General features: G+C 32.2%; 2 protein-coding genes across 11 annotated transcripts in view; one reads left to right on the top strand and one right to left on the bottom strand.

The window, feature by feature from the left end:
• Positions 1-15,868, bottom strand: part of polybromo (protein) — a 174,135-nt gene extending 158,267 nt beyond the window's left edge. For 9 of the 10 annotated variants that reach the window (XM_085825181.1, XM_085825188.1, XM_085825183.1 and 6 more), the window contains exon 1: positions 15,711-15,868. The gene's annotated coding sequence lies outside the window, so the exon portion shown is untranslated. Of the gene's footprint in view, positions 1-9,747; positions 9,857-15,710 lie in introns of those variants that run through there. The other variant, XM_085825182.1, reaches the window with a different exon arrangement.
• Positions 15,869-17,250: 1,382 nt separating this feature from the next.
• The window catches only part of pAbp (poly(A) binding protein), a 32,380-nt gene continuing 30,271 nt past the window's right edge, over positions 17,251-19,359 (top strand). Inside the window, exons 1-2 of the mRNA XM_035364925.2 lie at positions 17,251-17,696; positions 18,129-18,322. Coding sequence (XP_035220816.2) covers positions 17,504-17,696; positions 18,129-18,322 — 387 coding nt within the window. The 5' untranslated portion in view covers positions 17,251-17,503. The remainder of the gene's footprint in view (positions 17,697-18,128; positions 18,323-19,359) is intronic.

Raw genomic sequence — 19,359 nt, 5'->3', positions numbered from 1 at the left:
ATTTACGAAAATTAATACTTCAGATGTATCACATAAGATTGGAAATATGTTTAACAAAAATGTTGATGTTTTGGAAAAGTGCAGGTGATAGGCCAAGAATTGGGCACCACTGTACTAGAGTGTATATTGAAATTTCAGCTGCTCTTGGACAATTGTGGCCAGCATACAATCCTGAGATTATGCATGATACTAAGTTTGCAAAATGTAGCAAAAACAAATCAAAAAGTACATGGGAAACAAGAAGGCAAACAAATTACAGAAGGATTTCTCAAAAAAAGTACTTTTATTTTTTTAATGAATGTAAAAAAATAGATGGGATTAGATCCATCATTCAAATAGATATAAAGATAACCAAACAAATTCTTCCCTTTAATTCTATACATAGACATTATTTTTTGTTTAGTTACAAGTTCCATTGTTCAAATCCTCAGTCTTTCAGTATCTGTGACTTAATTTTATTTTGTACAGCAAAGTCATAAAAAAAAAAAAAAAAGTTTAATTGCAATTACAATCTCATGTATCATACATAGAGCATTAATTTTATTATGGAGCAAATTTCTCAAATTTTAAAAACGCATTTTCCAAATTTCACAAATATCAGAATCTTCTATGAAGTTATATCTATGAAATTTTAGGTTTTTGCCTATAATTATTTTAAATTTTTTTATTCTGTTAAAATGTTCAATATATGTCTTTTAATAATGCCTTCCCTTTAAAATGTATAAAAAAAATCATACTACGAATTAATTCTGAAAACTCCCAGCACAAGTTCTGAGCTTGAATTACCCACACATACATATAAGAATTCATATTTTGATTTTAGTAATAGCCCGTTACTGATGAATTATCAGGCTGGAGGCTGACTTTTTGAGGAAAAGCATCTTGCAAAAAAGAGTTTTTAGGCATCATTCAGTAAGCACAACATTTAATCCTGATTGATTTAAGTCTGAACCTTTTAGATGATAAAAAGCATTTGTTTTCAACTATAGTTCTATATGCAAATGTAAGAACCAATTAAAATGTGATTAATTCCAATAAAGGGATTGTAAATGAACTTTAATTCAGTGGTGATTTGCTAGACTTTAGGAATACATAAAAATAATAAATAATAACTATTTATCTGTACCAATCATCAAGAAGTTGCGAACTTATAGCTGATTTTGAAGAGTATTCACAAAATCACTGGTGGCTTTCGTGAGAAATGGATTGTTCAAATATCCTTACATGTATGTTAATGATGTATCCAGTGCTGCTTAATTTTTTTTTATATACAATCACGCGCGTATGTCCGTATGCGATCAACTGTGTTTAAGGATAAACAATTCTTTTTCTACGAATTTTTATGGTGTACATTCTTTTGTCTGAGAATATATAAAGCAAACAGCTATTGTAAATGAGATGGAACCATCTTTAAACTAGTTTCCGACGCAAATTCCAACATTATATTTGCATACATTACATTTCCATAAAATTCAGCTGTTTAAAGAAGTACAAATTCATGAAATGCGTATTTTTGCATTTTTTATTGTTGGGGAAAATGCCATAGTTCTGAAGAATTGCAATGTTTTCGTTTTCCTCAACTGCCAAATTTCACAGTCTATTATGATTCAGTATGACAGAAACAAATGTAATCAATTCAAAAAAGTTGAATTTCAGAAATGGAAACATACATCTACTTAAATACCTTTTGACGAGACAGTGGGTTGGCTTATAAATACCTTTAGACGAAACAGTGAGTTGGCTTATAAATACTTTTTGACAATACTGTGCATTGCCTCATCACTATTTAACTCCTTTTCAACAAAGGGAAGTTCAGAGAATCAGGAAATACCAAAAACTGTTCCCCTAAATCATACTGTCTACAGGTATACCAACACACAATGTCAAAGCCTCATCATAGTTTCGCAAAGGTCTCGCACGTTTATACAAAAACAGACAGAGAAGTAAAGAAGAAAATTTGTATGCATAAATTATGTAATCCATTTAAATGAAAATATTGGTTACAAATGTATCAGTTTAAAAACTATACAATATGATGTTTATGTAGTTACATAGAAATTATGTGTATAACTTTTTTTTTATCTGGTAGATCAATTTTATTTTTCAAAATCCGTTTTAATTCTCAACCATAAAAATTTCACAAAACTGGTATTGTGAATTGTTAAGTCATGAAACTTGCATTTCAGGATTTTGCCTGCTAATACCTCATGAATTTTTCTTTTTCCGTGATAAAATCAGTACCGTAATGATGTTCCCACGATTAGTATATTAAGCCTCATAAAGAAACGTTAGGATAACAGATTATCTAATAAATTAATATTTACATTTTATTAAAAAATCGGAAAGTTACCTTGGGATAATAGATTATTTAACAAATTAATATTTATATTTTATCGAAAAATTAGAAAGTTACTTTCAGGTCTATGATGCCCTCAGGTTTTAAGGACTCAAATTAACATATTGTGAAAAAGATAAAATTCTATTATTATCCAATTATTATTTAAAAAATTCTTTTTTCTTTTTGTTTTCTTCCGCAAAGGATCCGTTGGCACTTCCGCAGAGGATCCGTTGGCGCCGCTGCATATTTATTCGCCAAGCTCGCACACAGCCAATCGGCCATGATTTTAGCAGTGTATAGTTTAAGTTGCCAGATATTTATCATATGGAGGGCATGATTTTAGCGGTGTACAGTCAAGTTATAAGATATTTAGCATATAGAAGTAAAATAAATAGGTTAATAATAACATTTGGCGGTGTATAGTTAACCCGGGAGGACACCCGCTGTATTATGTAACATGAGAACGAGCGATGCAATTAAATGACATACAAATGAAACATATTACAATTCAGTAAAATAATGCATTCTGCTTTAATTACAACATTTATTATATCAAATAGCTTAAAAATCATGTTAATTTTAAAATTAATAACAAATAAATCAAACGTACTTACGTTCTCTTCAGATGACTAGGAATCATTGATTTCTATGAGAAATTTGTGTTTTTTTATTTTTGAATGCAATTATAATCCATATTATGCAGAACTATTACATGGAGAATGAGTTATATAATTAATTTTTAAATCAATTAGGCTCAAGAAGAATTAGATATTTTGTACTTTATACATGAAGCTTCTATTTCACAGTGTTCTTGACATATATTTTTTTTACACTTCATACAGTTTTTGATTTTCTGTCTTTTTCCCTTGAGCTCGTGTAACATCTCCGGTAACATAATTTTATTTTCTTTGTTTGCAAATCTTCAAGAGAGAATCTCCGTTGTATTCCTTCTGTTTCTGTTGTGATTTTAAATGAGGATTCAAAAGTGCAAAGGCCAAATCAGAAATGCATCATATTCCTGAACTTCTCTGGTGGAGTTTTAGTAGATAAAAGCAAGATCTTCGAATTTATGCCGGCAATACTTAACCCTTCAGCACATGCGCATCACTGCGCTAGGTTAGTACCCACGCGGGACAAATTTTACCCCAGTGTTTGTTTTTCGGAGTTCAACACGCCAAAGTGTAAATAAATTCATTTTCTTTATTTTCAATGAATGTATAAATGACTAATAGCTTTGTGAATTCTGTTAAACCTTTTTTCCAGTTTTAATTCGAGATAATCTTACTTTAAGTTATACAAACATTTCCATACTGATTACCTAAAGTAAGCCATAAAAATCGAAATTTATGCAAAATTACTAACTTATATAAGATACAGATATGATTTTTTTATATTAGAAAAATCCGTTTTCATATATACATATTTTTTAAACATAAGTGTTTATTATAAAGAGTGGTTTGATAAAGTACTAGAGGAATATGAAAAGGCTGCATTCTTACTAGCGTTATTCCTTAAAACTCAATATAATGTCATACAATTATTCATAGCAAAGAATAGATTCTAAATAAGAATACAGTCAAAAGTCGTTAATTCGGACACCCATAATTCGGAATGATCTATAATCCGGACCTCAAAACTAAAAACTTTCTGCGCATGCGCCGTGTTGACACATGCGCATAGGCGTTTACAAGTGCGCGTAAGATCTTTTACGACTGCGCATATGAGTGTGCGCAAGTGCAGAATACGTTTTCGCGTGTGCGTTTTATGTATAATGGACGTATAAGCTAAAATTATCTAATTATCTATTTCAGTTAATGTTGATGATTGCGTTGTTCCTTAATTTTCGAATTGGATCCGGCTTATTATATTTTGCAGACTGTAAGAGCAATTTTATAAAAGTAAGCTTAAACTTTCGATTATATCAAATAGAATTTCCGACATATATTTGTTAATATGTAAAGGATCTAAAGCGAAAGTATGTTTTGAAATCCGAAATCTGTTTATCAATTTCACGCTGCTCGGCGAAGGGAACGGCGCAGCGAGCGCATAATGAATTAATTGGAAGTTGATCTGTCAGCACTATCCTTATCTTCAGGGCAGATGTTTTTATTTTATTTGGCTTATAATTCCTTACCAAATTAGTATTTCATCTTGATGTGCTCCGTCTTTGATATGATTTAAAACAAGTTCCTCGTCATTATAATTCGCTTCCGATAGCGAAGAAAGTGACAGAGGTTAGTGAAAACGAAAAAATTTCGATTGACAAATTAGTGGGTGTTCTCGACACAGCAATTATAGGACTTGAACAGCGGAACTTTGTAACTGAACAAGAAATTATGTCTGTTTAATAGAATTAAAGAGGAAGTATTATCACATGAAACGAAGCAAAACTTAAACAACTTACATTGAAAGAAATATTTAATAAAGTAAACAAATAAATATTAAGCTTTTTCTTTTTGCAAATTTTGATACCCTTTAGATCAGAATTGTTCTTTATTTCATAAATTATGGTTTCATATTTTTAATTTTAGAATTTCTGCATGCCATCTTACGATATTTAAACTGATGATCTATAATCCGGAAAAATCGATAATCCGGAATCGCCGAAGTCCCGACGAGTCCGGATTAACGACTTTTGACTGTATTAAAAAATATAAATAACATATAGTTTTTCTGCCCCCCCCCCCTCCTACCTGAGTTTATTATTCAAATAATCTCCTCACATAGTGTGACAACATATTTTTACAAACAAGTGCATATTTTTACAAATGCTGGTGCTGATCTCAGCATTCCAGCGTACTATAATTGGAAAAAAAACACCTTCAATTCAACCACGTTTGTCTCTTGTGCATCACGTTCTCTACAGAATTTGTTTCTTACTGATGAAATGTAAATGTTTGTTGATTTCACCAAATCTTCCATTATTTATTCATCAATAATTTGCAATAAACACTCAGTTAGATGTTTCAAATTTCTAAAGCTTTTTTTGACACTATATTGTGCGGCCGTGTCCGAATGTTTTTCGAGGGTAATTTTTTACTTCAAATTGTTCCATCTATTCAAACATAAAAAATATATGATGTCAAAGAAGATCATGGGAATCATCATATCACTGGTTAGAAACAATTTCGTGAGCACTTTCAGAAATATTATCGCACTCAGAATCGGAATTTTCAATTTCGCTATCAGTTTCAACCCTCAGTCGTTACTGTTCTCGCTTGTACGCACTCATCTCAATGAATGTCTCCCTGGAAGTGAAACGTTAGTACACGCGCGGGATAGCTATAATCCCGTCGCACATGCCTTCTATGAAAACACAAAAATCCCATGGACAGGGGAAAAATTCATTTGCACGACCACTTCCTAACCTTGATCTTGAAAGGTACATAAAGTACTAGAAAGGTCAGGTACGACCTTCCCTTGTTTTCTAAGAAAAGACTACACGTGGGGTGGATTTTACCCCAGCGCATGTGCTGATGGGTTAATAGCTAAAAAAATATGCCCATAGGCCATTGGTTTGATATTCTGGACACAGAATAAGTGCCACCCATTTCATCGACTACAGTCAAAAGTCGTTAATCCGGACTCGTCGGAACTTCGGCGATTCCGGATTATAGATCATCAGTTTAAATCTGGTAAGATGGCATGCAGAAATTATAAAATAAAAATATGAAACTGTAATTTATGAAATAAAGAACAATTATGATCTAAAGGGTATCAAAATTTACAAAAAAAAAGGCTTAATATTTTATTTGTTTACTTTATTAAACATTTCTTTCAATGTAAGTTGTTTAAGTTGCTTCGTTTTCTGTGATAATACTTTCTCTTTAATTCTATAAAAAGACAATTTCTTGTTCTGTGACAAAGTTCCGCTGTTCAAGTCCTATAATTGCTGTGTCGAGAATACCAACTAATTTGTCAATCGAAATATTTTTGTTTTCAATGACCTCTGTGTCACTTTCTTCACTATCGGAAGCGAATTATAATGATGAGGAATTTGATTTAAATCATATCAGAGACGGAGTACATCAAGATGAAATGCTACATTTAGTAAGGAATTATAAGCCAAATAAAATAAAAACATCTGCCCTGAAGATAAGGATAGTGCTGACAGATCAACTTCCAATTCATTGCGTGCCACTGCATCCCCCCCCCACACACACACTGCAAAGCAGCGTGAAATTGATAAACAGATTTCAGAATGGTTAGAGAAACAAAGGATATGCCTTTATCCATTTTTTTGCAGCAATTCCACTTTTTGTTTGATGGACATCGAAACATACTTTCGCTTTGTAGATCCTTTGGGAGCTCCAGCATCGGAAATTCTATTTGACATAATCAAAAGTTCAAGCTTACTTTTATAAAATTGCTCTAACAGTCTGTAAAAAATAATAAGCCGGATCCAATTTGAAGATTAAGGAACAACGCAATCTGCAACATTAACTGAAATAGATAATTAGATAATTTCAGCTTATACCGTCCGTTATACATTAAACGCGCATGCGTAAACGTATTATGCGCATGCGCACATGCATATGCGCAGCCATAAAGGTCCAACGCGCCGCATGTGCAGAAAGTTTGTAGCTTTGAGGTCCGTATTATGGGTGTCCGAATTAACAACTTTTGACTGTATATCAACTGCTCCTTTTGTCATGTTATAAAACGTAATTAGTTCACATTTCTTCAAATCTCCCATGCTTTCATCAGTATGGTTATCATTGTGCATAGTTGACAAAAGGCTAATACATTTGTTCTTTTCAGCCATATAAGAAAGTAGCATTATATCTTTTTGAAACCCCAAGAGGGTTAAATGCTGTTTGTTCTCTAATCTTATTCGACACAAATTCAGGTGGGATAATCTTCTTATCCTTGCATATTGTTCCAATGATAGAAATTTTATTTTTCTGTAAGAAATTGGCCAATTCATAACTGTTATACAACTATCTGTGATAACATTTCTTCCAGAATTTATAATGGAGCTAGGATGCACTTTGCTTTTTCACAAGAACTGTTAACTTTCTTGTATGGCCCATCTGGCTGCTGACCTGAATAAATTTCCATGCTGAAATTATAGAAGATTCTAAAATACACCATAATAAATATCTTTATACCATATCTTGCAGGTTTCTTAGGCATATGATGCCGAAAGGATTATCGTCCTCGAAAAGGTTCTAGCTTTTCATTCAAGGTCATGTATTTCCCTACATGATATAATTTCTGAAAATTCTTGACAAAATTTTCAAACAAATCTGTTGGAGCTAATTTATCATTCTTTTTTCTGCCATCCTGTGTTCCGACATCATCAAACCATAAGGCACGAAGAATGAAAAGAAAACGCTGATAGTTCATTTATTTTACGAAAAATATCCAATCCTGTTCCTTCAGTCGCCCATAACTCTAACATTTACATGGGAGGATTTGTGCAATCCAGCTATGTATAAGAGTCCTAAAAAAGCGAGAAACTTTTCTTTCCCCATAGGTTTTGCTTCTCTTTTAAAATTTTCTGAAATACTTTTACATAAATATTAGAGCATCTCACAATCATTTCAATCATTGTGTCATTAAATACTAGCTTCCATGCATCTATAGGTGAAGCCACATCTTTAGATTTATGTGCATTGCCAGGCAATTTTATGATATTCTGGGAAGCCATGCATCTTTGAATTCGAAAGAATTCTTTCTTCCATTTTGTTGTTTTATCTTTCCTACAAAATTGTCAGTTTGATCACAAGGAATGTCTTCTGAAGAGTCACACTCTTTTTATGATTCAGACTGATGATCACTAAATATACCTTCATTACCTGAATCTTGTAAGAAAGTCCATCTCTGAAAAGATGTTTGGAAACTTATACGAAATGATGTTCCTCAAATTTACCTTAAAATGGACATAATTCAATGCACTAATGTATACAACATTAGTGCAATTTAGAATATCCAGAGTGAGAATGGAAAAAGCAGTATTCTCATTTCCATTTATAAAATAACCAATGCTGTACCCTAGGATAATTCCAGTTCCAGGATATCATCAAATTATTTCTCCTTATAACAGATGTGGGAAAAACCAGCTGTTCCAGTATTTTAGACTTTGCATCAGGCCTGATGAAATTAAACATGACACCATTTTCTTCTGAATGATGCAGCTATACGTATGAAAAAGGCAGATGAAACACTTCTCAAAATGTTGTATCTGAAATGAGTCGTAAATTCTTTGCGTGAAAAGTTCATGAATTGTTGCTAGTCTTTGGAAAGACTGCAGCTGATATTTTAGTTTTGACAAAGTGAGTAACATGGTCAAGTGCGATTGTTATTATGCCAAGCAGTAATAGCTTTAGGGGACATGACAGTGTGATGGCCCAAGATACTGAATATTGAAGATTGAAACTTGGGTCAAACTACCAGTATTCAGCAATTGTATTGCTCAGCTGCTTGTGAACTTGAACAAAAGTATGACTACCTTGTTAGTGAAACCCATGACGTAAGAAAATCGGGAAAATTTATCAAGTTTTCAAGATTAAAACATGGTTGATTTTTGTTATGAATCTCATAGTTCTAACATGTTTTAAATATACTTTTCACATGGGTAGAAGCTGAATGTTCATTATCCTGCTTACAACAGATATAACATGTCAATGTAGAATCTGAAGGAAAGTTTAGGTTATTCGAATATGGTAAAGAATACCGGCTATCGACCTGAAGAAGGATGCCTTTTTGAACAACTTTCTAAGGGAAACTGGCTTGTATTTGCATTACATATGAGGAAAACTAGAAAAATCAACCATGCAGCCAGCCCTTTAACCAAGATATGAAACCAGATCAAATTACCAGTATTCAATGGTCTTAACCAGTTGTATGAAAAATCTGAAAAAAATGCTTGCAATATCATGTAATCAGAAATTAACTATGTGTTGCACAGCAGGATTACTTTTTCAAGTGTTGAGGTGCAGAATACTTTTTTGTGTTTCTTTTTCTTTATATAGGTTGGCCATGGTATTCCTTACATATCTTCTGTCATTCATACAGAATACTAATATTTTTAGTAAAAAAAGTGTTTTTCATTAAGTGCTTTGCTTGTCGATATTCTCAAAATTATGTTTAATAATTAGTGCTACTGTACATATAAGAGATTAATAGATTCTCTAATAAATAATAGATTTAAAACATTTATTTTATACAAGCATTTTTTCAAAGATGTTTTTTGAATTTACTTGCTGAAAGCTTAAAATATTTTATTTTGAAACAACTGCCTTTTTCATAATAAATTTGACAATGCCAAGAATCTTCAATAATATTCATATCCTTTAAAGTAGCATTACAAATAAAACTAGAAAAAACATTATACATCTTGTTATCTTTCAAGATTCATACAAACTTTGATTAATTACAAAAAATTAAAGCAGTGGTCTACTAACTTTGATGACCCTGGGAATACATAAAAGTATTTTGTCATCTCAGAGAACCAATATTAATTTTTGTTTCATTCTAATCATCTATTGTACACATAGCAACACCTTGGATCCTCTGAAAAGTAATTGTTAAAATGCATGAAAAATATATCAAATTTTTAAGCACGAAAACTGATTTAACTGTTATTATTTTAGGTAAAAATAACAGTAATAAAAATAAAAACTTAATTATTTAAAACGTATATTATTGTGACCCGTGTTAATCACATATTTTAGGAGCCCTATGGTTCTGCATGTTTAAAGTATTTTAAAAATTACGTAAGAAAACAAAGCTGGGTTGATCTTTACAATATGGTAACTGGTAGTTTGGCGACATTTTGGAGGCGATAAAGGTTACTACCTGGGACTTTGGTAATAATGTGAGCAGTACTCAGTTCCGATTACGCATTATTTTGCGTGAGGGAAATGAGAGATCATGGGATATGTCATGTGATATTAATGGACGAATTACGGTTCTTTAATCGGAAAAGGGGGGAAATCGGGAAAAAAATGTGGAAATTTTGTATTTAGCTTTATTCTGTGTTGTGTGAAACAGTGTTGTTTAATTTTTGGATCCCATGGCCCTAACTAAAGTGAATTCGAAATGGGTATTTAGGGTATTTACATTGTGATAAAGAGAAGTTTGCTTTTTATTTAGCGGAGGAAGTATGGAGGAAAAATTCGCAGAAAAAATCTTTCAATAATTTTATTGAATGAATTAGAAAAGTGTATCCACCACGTAATCAAGATTCTGAAGAACATTAGGTAAGTTAGTATTTTTAATTATTTGAGGATATTATTTTTATGCATTGTTCTAAATGTAAGGTGGAAAGGAATTTGGTATTATTGGGAAAATTGTTATTAGCAATGATTTAGTTTAAAGTAATTATGATTGTAAGGTAATTTTTATTAATTTAATGTATGTGCTCATTTATATTTTAAGTAGTGTTTTTGAATTTAATTATATTTTAATGAAATGATAGTTATTTTGTGAATTTTATGTTTGTAGGAATTTGGTATACGTTTTAGTTGAAGTAAACGTGCATGGAAATAATTTAAATATCTGACACTAAGTATTTGTAATGGTTGCGGTATGAATTCGTTGGTGACGTTTATAATATAATAGATGATTTAGAGGTAAAAGTTTTTGGATATTTTATTTATTTTATATGTGGAAATGTTCATATTTGGAAAGGGTAAATACTTTTTCACGATCAGGTAATTTCATATATGTTCTTTTTACCGGGTTTACAGATTGAGAAAATTGTCATGTATTTTCGTGAAATTTTTCTAATTTATGAGAAAAAAGCAGTGTACATGGATATAGTGAAGAGTGTGCGCAATGCCGTTTTTGTGCAATTCTGGGATGTTTTTTTAAGTAAAAAAAAGTCGACGTGTACATGGTTTAGTGATATTTTAATTAAATGATAGTTATTTTGTGAATTTTATGTTTGTAGGAATTTGGTATACGTTTAAGTTGAAATAAACGTGCATGGAAATAATTTAAATATTTGATACTAAGTATTTGTAATGCTTGCGGTATGAATTCGTTGGTGACGTGTATAATGTAATAGATGATTTAGAGGTAAAAGTTTTTGGATATTTTATTTATTTTATATGTGGAAATGTTTATATTTGGAAAGGGTAAATACTTTTTCGCGATCAGGTAATTTCATATATGTTCTTTTTACCGGTTTAAAGATTGAGAAAATTGTCATGTATTTTCGTGAAATTTTTCTAATTTGTGAGAAAAAAGCAGTGTACATGGATATAATGAAGAGTGTGCGCAATGCCATTTTTGTGCAATTCTGGGATTTTTTTTAAATAAAAATAAGTCGGCGTGTACATGGTTTATGTGTATGTGTTATTTTGAGAAACGCGTAAGGAGTATGGTATCGTGCACTTTTTCCCAATTTTGCAGTGAATATTTGTCATGATTAAGCAGTTTTGTTAGATAAAATTTCTAGCCTAAGTGTAATTCGGCTTGTAGATTGTTGGAAGAAGTGTTCAGTAGATAAAAGGAAAAGAAACATGTCTTTACTTCGTGAAGACAAAATGGCGGCGGGGAAAAAAATAGAGGGTTGCTGTAGGAGAGTTGGTCGCCAAATTTTCGCCAAGTTACCATAATGTAAAGATCAACCCGAAGCTGTGTTATCAATTATCATTCACCCCCCCTATTTTCACAACCTTATTCGGTAGTGACGCACCACTGGCCAGCGGCAAAACGGAGCTCCGAAAAGACCAGGCAAGCGCTTGTAGAACCAGGTTGCTACCTCCGACAACCCAATTCGCCGGGTTACCAGCTTTGAACTTTTATCGCAATTTTCGGCAATGTTTACATTTAATGGATCCTTTGCGAAAGTGCTTCACTTAATCCATTATTTTCAATGTTCCATTAATGGAAAAAGAAACTATATTGCAGTTTGAAAGATTATTAGCAGCAATTGCTAAAACTGTGGCGACCAGAAAGTCTCTCCAAAAAATGATTTTCCTGGTTTGTTTTTTTAAATATTTTATTATACATTGCTAACAAAACTGTACTAAATTAAAAATAGAGAATTCTCCAGTATGTTTGATAATAAATATAATTTTGGGGAATGTTTACATATGTAGTTATTTTAAATACATAGTGTTAGAATTTGTCTTCTGTAGTGGCCTTGCCGAGAATGTCGATTTGGGACATTTCTGCATTGGCAAGAAACAAACATTTATAGTTAGAGATCTGGACATATGTGTTTCTTCTAACATTGCTTTTAAAGTATAATGGTTTTTCATTTGTGCTCGTACTTAACATTTCTTCAACTAGTCAGAATTTTCATTTTGAAAATAAGTGATTTTTCATCTATTACCGACCTGCACATATGCATTTCTTCTACCTTTAAAATATAATGGTTTTTTTGTGCATGCTTAGTTCCCATTTCTTTAGCTAATGAAAATTTTTGCATTTAAATTAGAGCAGTTTTTATTGCAAATAGTTATCATGCTTACTTTTTTCAATCTACCATCAACTGAAAAGGAAGCTATAGTTTTTAATAAGACAAAAAGCTAGTTTTTTTATTATTATTTTATTTATGAAATTGGGGATAATATGCAATTATACAGGATGCATCAGAAAAATGTATACACAGTTTGAATTCTCGTAAAACATTTTCAACCGACAAGGTTATATTTCTGGGAGAAGTAGGGCTACAGTAAAATATGAAAAATTAGTATACTTTCTGGTCAAACTGAATGTTTCAAATCGTGTTTAAGTAAATATTCAAAATGGTGGTCTTCAGCATCAATACATTTCTGAGTACGAGTCCCGACTGATTCCGTACTTTGCACCAAAGTGTCCAATGGGATTTCTGCATCTCATTGATCAATGGGATTTCTTGAATCTCATTCCAAAGTGAGTCAAGGTTACGTGGTATATGACGGTACACTTCACATTTGACCGTGCCACATAAAATAATCGAGCGGCGTAAGGTCTGGTGAGAGAGCAGGAAATTCGATTGCTCCCTCCCCCCGTGTCCTATCCACTAGCCTGGTACATTTTGATCCAAGTATTCTCGCACATCCCTGTGGTAAAGTGAAGGGGCACCATCTTATTGGTAATAAAACATAGCATTACCATACATTACAGAACATCAGGGAATATGGAATTAGCAAGCATTATTATACACTTTGGTCCAATTACATAACCTTAAAAACGGAAAGATTCAATGATTATCCCAGAAGACAAACCACACTACACTTTTGCACTAGGCACATTCAAAGCCTTGTTAACAGCAGTGTGAGTATTATTTTCAATCCAGTACACACAATTATGCCTATTGGCAATTCCATTAAGTATAAATTGCGCTTCATCAAGCAAAACAATGTTATCCATAAATCCCGTTCACATGTAACCATCTCCTGAACCCATTCACAAGATTGGACTCGAAGGCCATTGTAATGTGCTGTAAACCACATAACTTTGACACTCTTTGGGATGGGATTCAAGCGATGTGAACAGAAATCCCATTGCCATTTTGGTGCAAAGTACACAATCAGTCCTCATTCGTACTCAGAAATGAATCGATGCTGAAGATTATCGTTCGAATATTTACTTTAAACACCATTTAGAACATTCACTTCAACCAGAAAGTACACTTCTTTTTTCAAATTGATGTATAATACTATTCTGAGAAATTTAAATCTTGTAGGTTGGAAAATAAATTTATTATGAGAGTTCAAAGTGTGTACACATTTTTCTGATGCACCCTGTATATTGGAAAAGAAGCCATTTGTTAATATAATGCTAACAACTATAAAAAAAATTAAATTCTTCTTGCTGAGAACTGGTTTAATGGGTCACAAATATCCTTTGTTATGGATCTGTGGAGATCAAAAAAAGTAGAAACAAAAAAACAAATGTACAGCTCCTCTCTCACCTGGAATCCTATTTAGCAGAGTTCATGTTAAGGAACATGTCAGATGTGATAATGTGTTTCAGGCATAATTAGCAGCAGCTGGCTGAATTACGGTCCCCAGAAAGAGCTCACAAAAAAATTAATTTTCCAGTACGTATGCTATATTTTAAATAAATTATGGTTAGAGTAGACTGAAGGGTACTGAAGTTGTTTTTTGTTTATCGCCATGTTGCTGTATGTTATGGAAACCCTATTTTTATGTAATAGGTAGCATGATTGCGCTAAATTTTGAATTATGTGAGATGTTTTGTAAGGGCTTGTGATGTGTGATGGTTAGGAAGTACATTACTTGTTTTGTTGTTTAGATGGTAGAATGGCTGAATGCAGTAAGATTAATTTGAAGTTTCTGTATGATCTGGAACGAAAGGAGAAAAGAGCATTAATTGACTGGTGAATGAAGGTTTACTTAGCAGCCATTTCCCGGACAATCCGGAACTACAGAAGATATTTTTTACTCTTAATTTTCAGAATTTATGGGGCGACGCCAATATACGAATTTGAGTTCAGACAACTTTTGTTAAGGAATTTCGTGTGACGCAGACTGAAGATGAAGAAATTTCTAAATAACGAAAGTGGATATTTTGCTTTGTGTAGTGTTTAGATGTATAAGAGATTTTTCCTTTTATATGTTATTGTTTGGTTTAAACTGTAGTTTATTGAGATTACGTATTTTTTGTTTGCCTCTACTGAAGAATTGGGTCCTTCTTTGACTTTTTAAGCGAAAATATATCGATGTGTACGTGGACAAAGTCAAGGGAGTGCACAATGCCTAGTTTGTGCAATTCTGTGATTTTTTTTTTTTTTTTTAAGTGAAAATAAGTCCATGTGTAACATGGATACGAGTTCGTGCAATTCTTTGACTTGTTATTTTGTCTTTGTGTAGCAGCGATTTTTGGCGCTAAAATCTCCACTACACAAAGCCAAAATAACGAATCAAAGAATTCCACAAACTCGGTATCCACGTAACACCAATTTTTGCCAAGGGGTACCCGTATATATACTTTTACCTAAATTACTAACTAAATTGCACACTATAATAAATGAAATGTCATTCAAAAATAACAAACATAATATGCATTCAGTAAACCAATTTTTTTCTTATGGCCCAGAATTACAAATGCTTAAACAGTAAAATAAAACTGTAAGTATATCTTTATCACAGTTAAAATTACTCTCTGAACTCTTTACTATTTTAAATATTTATTTAAACATATGTAATAGCTAAAAAAACGAGATTTTTCAACTGCTGATTCCTTGATGACTTTCAAGAAGATCTGCATTTCGAATGAGCAATTTTTTAGTCTGTAGTTGTTGTATGAACAAAAATATATCAAGAAAAATAAAAATTTGATACAAACTAATGCTAAAAGTAAACATTTCAAACTTAAGAATAAAATCCGTAAGCATTGTCCCACACCGCATACAAAGTTATTAACAAATGCAATAATTCCCAAGAAATTATAAAATAATGCTTACATATAAAATAACAACTTTCCAACCTCATCTATTGTGTTATTGCATCCTAACATTTCTTACAACAGACGCGGTTAGCGCCATAAGCTGTTGCCAGTTTCTTTCAACTTTTACAAAAATTCTGTATATTCTCAAGACAAATCTCACTGCAGTTTTTCGCTAGAAAAAGCGACCTGTCCACGAAACACAAGATCTTGCACTATAAATCAATGATAAGGCCTATTTTGCATGTCCCGTATGGTGCGCAGTAGCATAAGGAAACATAGCCATATTTTCCAAAATATTATGCTTTGGCAAATCTACAAAGCTCCTTGGTTTGTTACGAACAAGGATATTCATAATGTAGCCAAAATTGTTTCCTTAAATCGATTTATACAGCGGCTTCTGGTTAACGTTTTCAAAAACATTCCTTCGATAGGTAACCCCGTTCTCGATTCATTGCCTTTCGTTAACGTTTCGCATGGTAGAGGGGATTGAGAATTCCAGTTTTCTTTCAATCGTTCGTAGCTGTCGAACAAGAAGGATTCTCTTGCTACTTCACTCTCGTATGGAAATCTCGTCGCACGGTAGGAGAATACGGCTCTTTATCCATGTACACATCGACCTATTTTTCACTTAAAAAGTCAAATAAAATTGATAAAAATCTAATTCCTCTTACTCTTGCAAAACGCGCCAAACAAATAAGTGGGCGATTCTGCACTTCACACCAAAAAATACGCGACTGAAATGAAAACTTAAAATTATGAAAACTTAAAATTATTATAGCTTGAAAAACTGCGAAACTCCACAGAAAAACATTCATACTGTAAGTAGAATTCAAAGTTCGCCTGAAATATTCTTTGTTATTGTTTACATCGAAAACTTGGTCAATGTATATTAATAAATCACGTTTGTTTCTTCATATATGTGCCACTGAGTCTCTTCTCCGAAATTTACCCGTGCATTTAAGCATCTTTATGAAAATTCTGAATTGCCTTGAAGGTAGACACATCTTATGAAAAATCGAATTTCTTTATTCGAGTAATTGATAATTTGAGTAATTTATATTCGAGAATAATTTCTCCCAATTTTGATAGAAAGCTGTACTCTCTGATAGTCTGGAAACTGTTTTTCGTTTTATTTTAAAGAATAAAAGTTCTGAAATTAGTAAATGTATTTATCACGATTTTTAGTATATTTTACTTTTATTTATTTGATATTGGGGTTTTGTTTGATAATGTCAAATTTATATTAAAAATATTTAGGAGCACAGATTGGCAGCATAAAAACTATTGCAACTTCTTTTACTTTGGAAACCCCATTTATTGCGCACCGTATCACAGAACTTTTAAATACGCAATTGAAAAAAGTTCGATTGCTATTTTAACTCAGTTCTTTTTAAATAAAAAATTAAAATCTATATTATATTACATAGATTGCATATAATGATTAGCTTTCACTTCTAGCTTAACAAAGAATTATAACCCTTATTTGAAGGAATTATTTCACCATTTTCGCGGATGAATACAGGCATATATAAACCGACTAGCAAGTGTGGAATCAGTCTCTTTTTGTAGAGTCAGTGGAGGTGTTTCACGTGGGAGCTTAAAAACTTTTTTTTTTTAATCATAAACGAGAAATATTTGCTCTTTCGAGCGCCAAAAAAAATATAAAATAATAAAAAATACTAAAAAAAAAATCGTAAAATACTGAAAATATTTAAAAAATAACTTGAGGCGGAAAGCGGAATCCTCTGTTGCATCCAAAGTTACTTATGTTGTAGGCTTAGCAGAAAAGTATACGTTTTCCTGAACAAAATGAATCCGAGTGGGCCGAATTATCCCATTGCCTCTTTGTATGTTGGAGATCTACATGCTGATGTTACAGAGGCCATGCTTTTTGAAAAATTTTCTACAGCAGGACCAGTTCTTTCCATAAGAGTTTGCAGAGATTTGATCACACGTCGCTCGCTAGGGTATGCTTATGTTAATTTTCAGCAGCCTGTTGATGGTAAGTACACTTTACGTTATTTATCTTTTTTTTATTGATTGTAATTGAAAATATAAATTTATTCTTACTTATGTTATTAAAATCATCCGGATAACGTTTGCTTACATGTGTAGGCTATAAATGGGGTAGATTGTTTAAATCCGCTTTGCTAAGGTGTTCAGTTAATTTTGGCAAATATGATTTATCCTGTCATGTGTTGGCAGATAAGGAATTACGCATGCCTGAAATTTCAATATACGTAGAGACAAAATCATTTGAGATCTTCAGATATTTTATTTTAGAATATAAACCAAATAAATACGTTGGTGCTACCAAAGTAGCACAAACGTAACGTATGATATTGCGAATGTTTAAGTAGTTAAAATTACTCTATTTTTATATTTGTGTGGGAATATGTGTAATTCTAATTTTAGCGTTATTTCTTTAATTTAGCTGAAAGAGCGTTAGACACAATGAACTTTGACACTGTCAAAGGAAGGCCAATTAGAATTATGTGGTCACAGCGAGATCCATCTCTGAGAAAATCAGGTGTAGGTAATGTCTTCATAAAGAACTTGGACAAAAGTATTGATAACAAAGCCATGTATGACACATTCTCTGCCTTTGGAAATATATTATCGTGTAAAGTAAGTCCTTTTTAAAAAAAAGTATCAAATGAACTTTTACTATAGTATTTTTAAATCTGCCTTTTGGGTATGGGCTTTTAACTGGAAAGCTGAACTTGCTTCTAAGTTTCACAAAAGGCAATCAGTTATTAAGGAAATTTTGTTTCAAAAGTTTTAATTAAATTTTTTCATTAATCTAGTGCAGATATATAATTCATAATTCTAATTTTTCTAAAGTGTTTTTTGTACTTAAATGTGATAATATGCATATCAGTTTACTGTCTGGTAGTGTGGCCGCATAGCATTGCAACACATAACACTAGAATCGCAACAGTTTCGGTATACCTAAAACCGCGGCCTGGGTAAGTTGACCCCAATTAATAAAAACCCATGTTATGTTAAAAGTATGCTGTAATTATTAGCAATGACATTTATTTCTTTTTAACATTAAATTCATATAATAAGTGATAAAAAATAATATATTACAATATGCAATATTGTATACAGTTAGTAAAATATACAGATAACTTTAATAGAAATAATTTCTTACCAGTCAAGATTTCCTGCACAGTTCATGTACATGAATGAACCCATTTTCGCATCTGCGCAGATTCTACAGTAGTATCCACTTTTGTCTGTGTATCTGAGTAATATATGCACTATACTTGTTGAAGTTCCTCCTTGCAAGTTTTTTCGAGTAACTTTGTATAAAATCCATGAATTAATTCCTGCAAGATCAAGAATATTGTAGAATATGTGAACTGGCCACCTCCTTGGTCCTGTCATCAGAGAATATTTCCGAGCCATTTGGTCGGCAACGTCAGCCGCAAATTTTGTTGAATTATATTGTTTCCAGAAGCTTTTTTGTGTGATTATTGACGATATCAACTGTGGGATGTGAAGGAATAAGACATTTTTGCTTGTTTTTTCCTGATAAACTGTCAAAGTTGTATCATCATGCTCCAGTAACAATATATCGTACAGCGGCATCTTTACTCTTTTTCACAAATTCAGGTGCTTCTTTCGATTTTGTTTTATTGTTTCAGTTAAACTAGTGT

Source organism: Stegodyphus dumicola, chromosome 10 (assembly GCF_044657685.1).
Source record: "Stegodyphus dumicola isolate Sdum_Otavi_A_Nest chromosome 10, ASM4465768v1".
Taxonomy (NCBI): domain Eukaryota; kingdom Metazoa; phylum Arthropoda; class Arachnida; order Araneae; family Eresidae; genus Stegodyphus; species Stegodyphus dumicola.
Note: the sequence above shows the minus strand (reverse complement) of the source record. Positions and strands in the feature narration are given on the sequence as shown.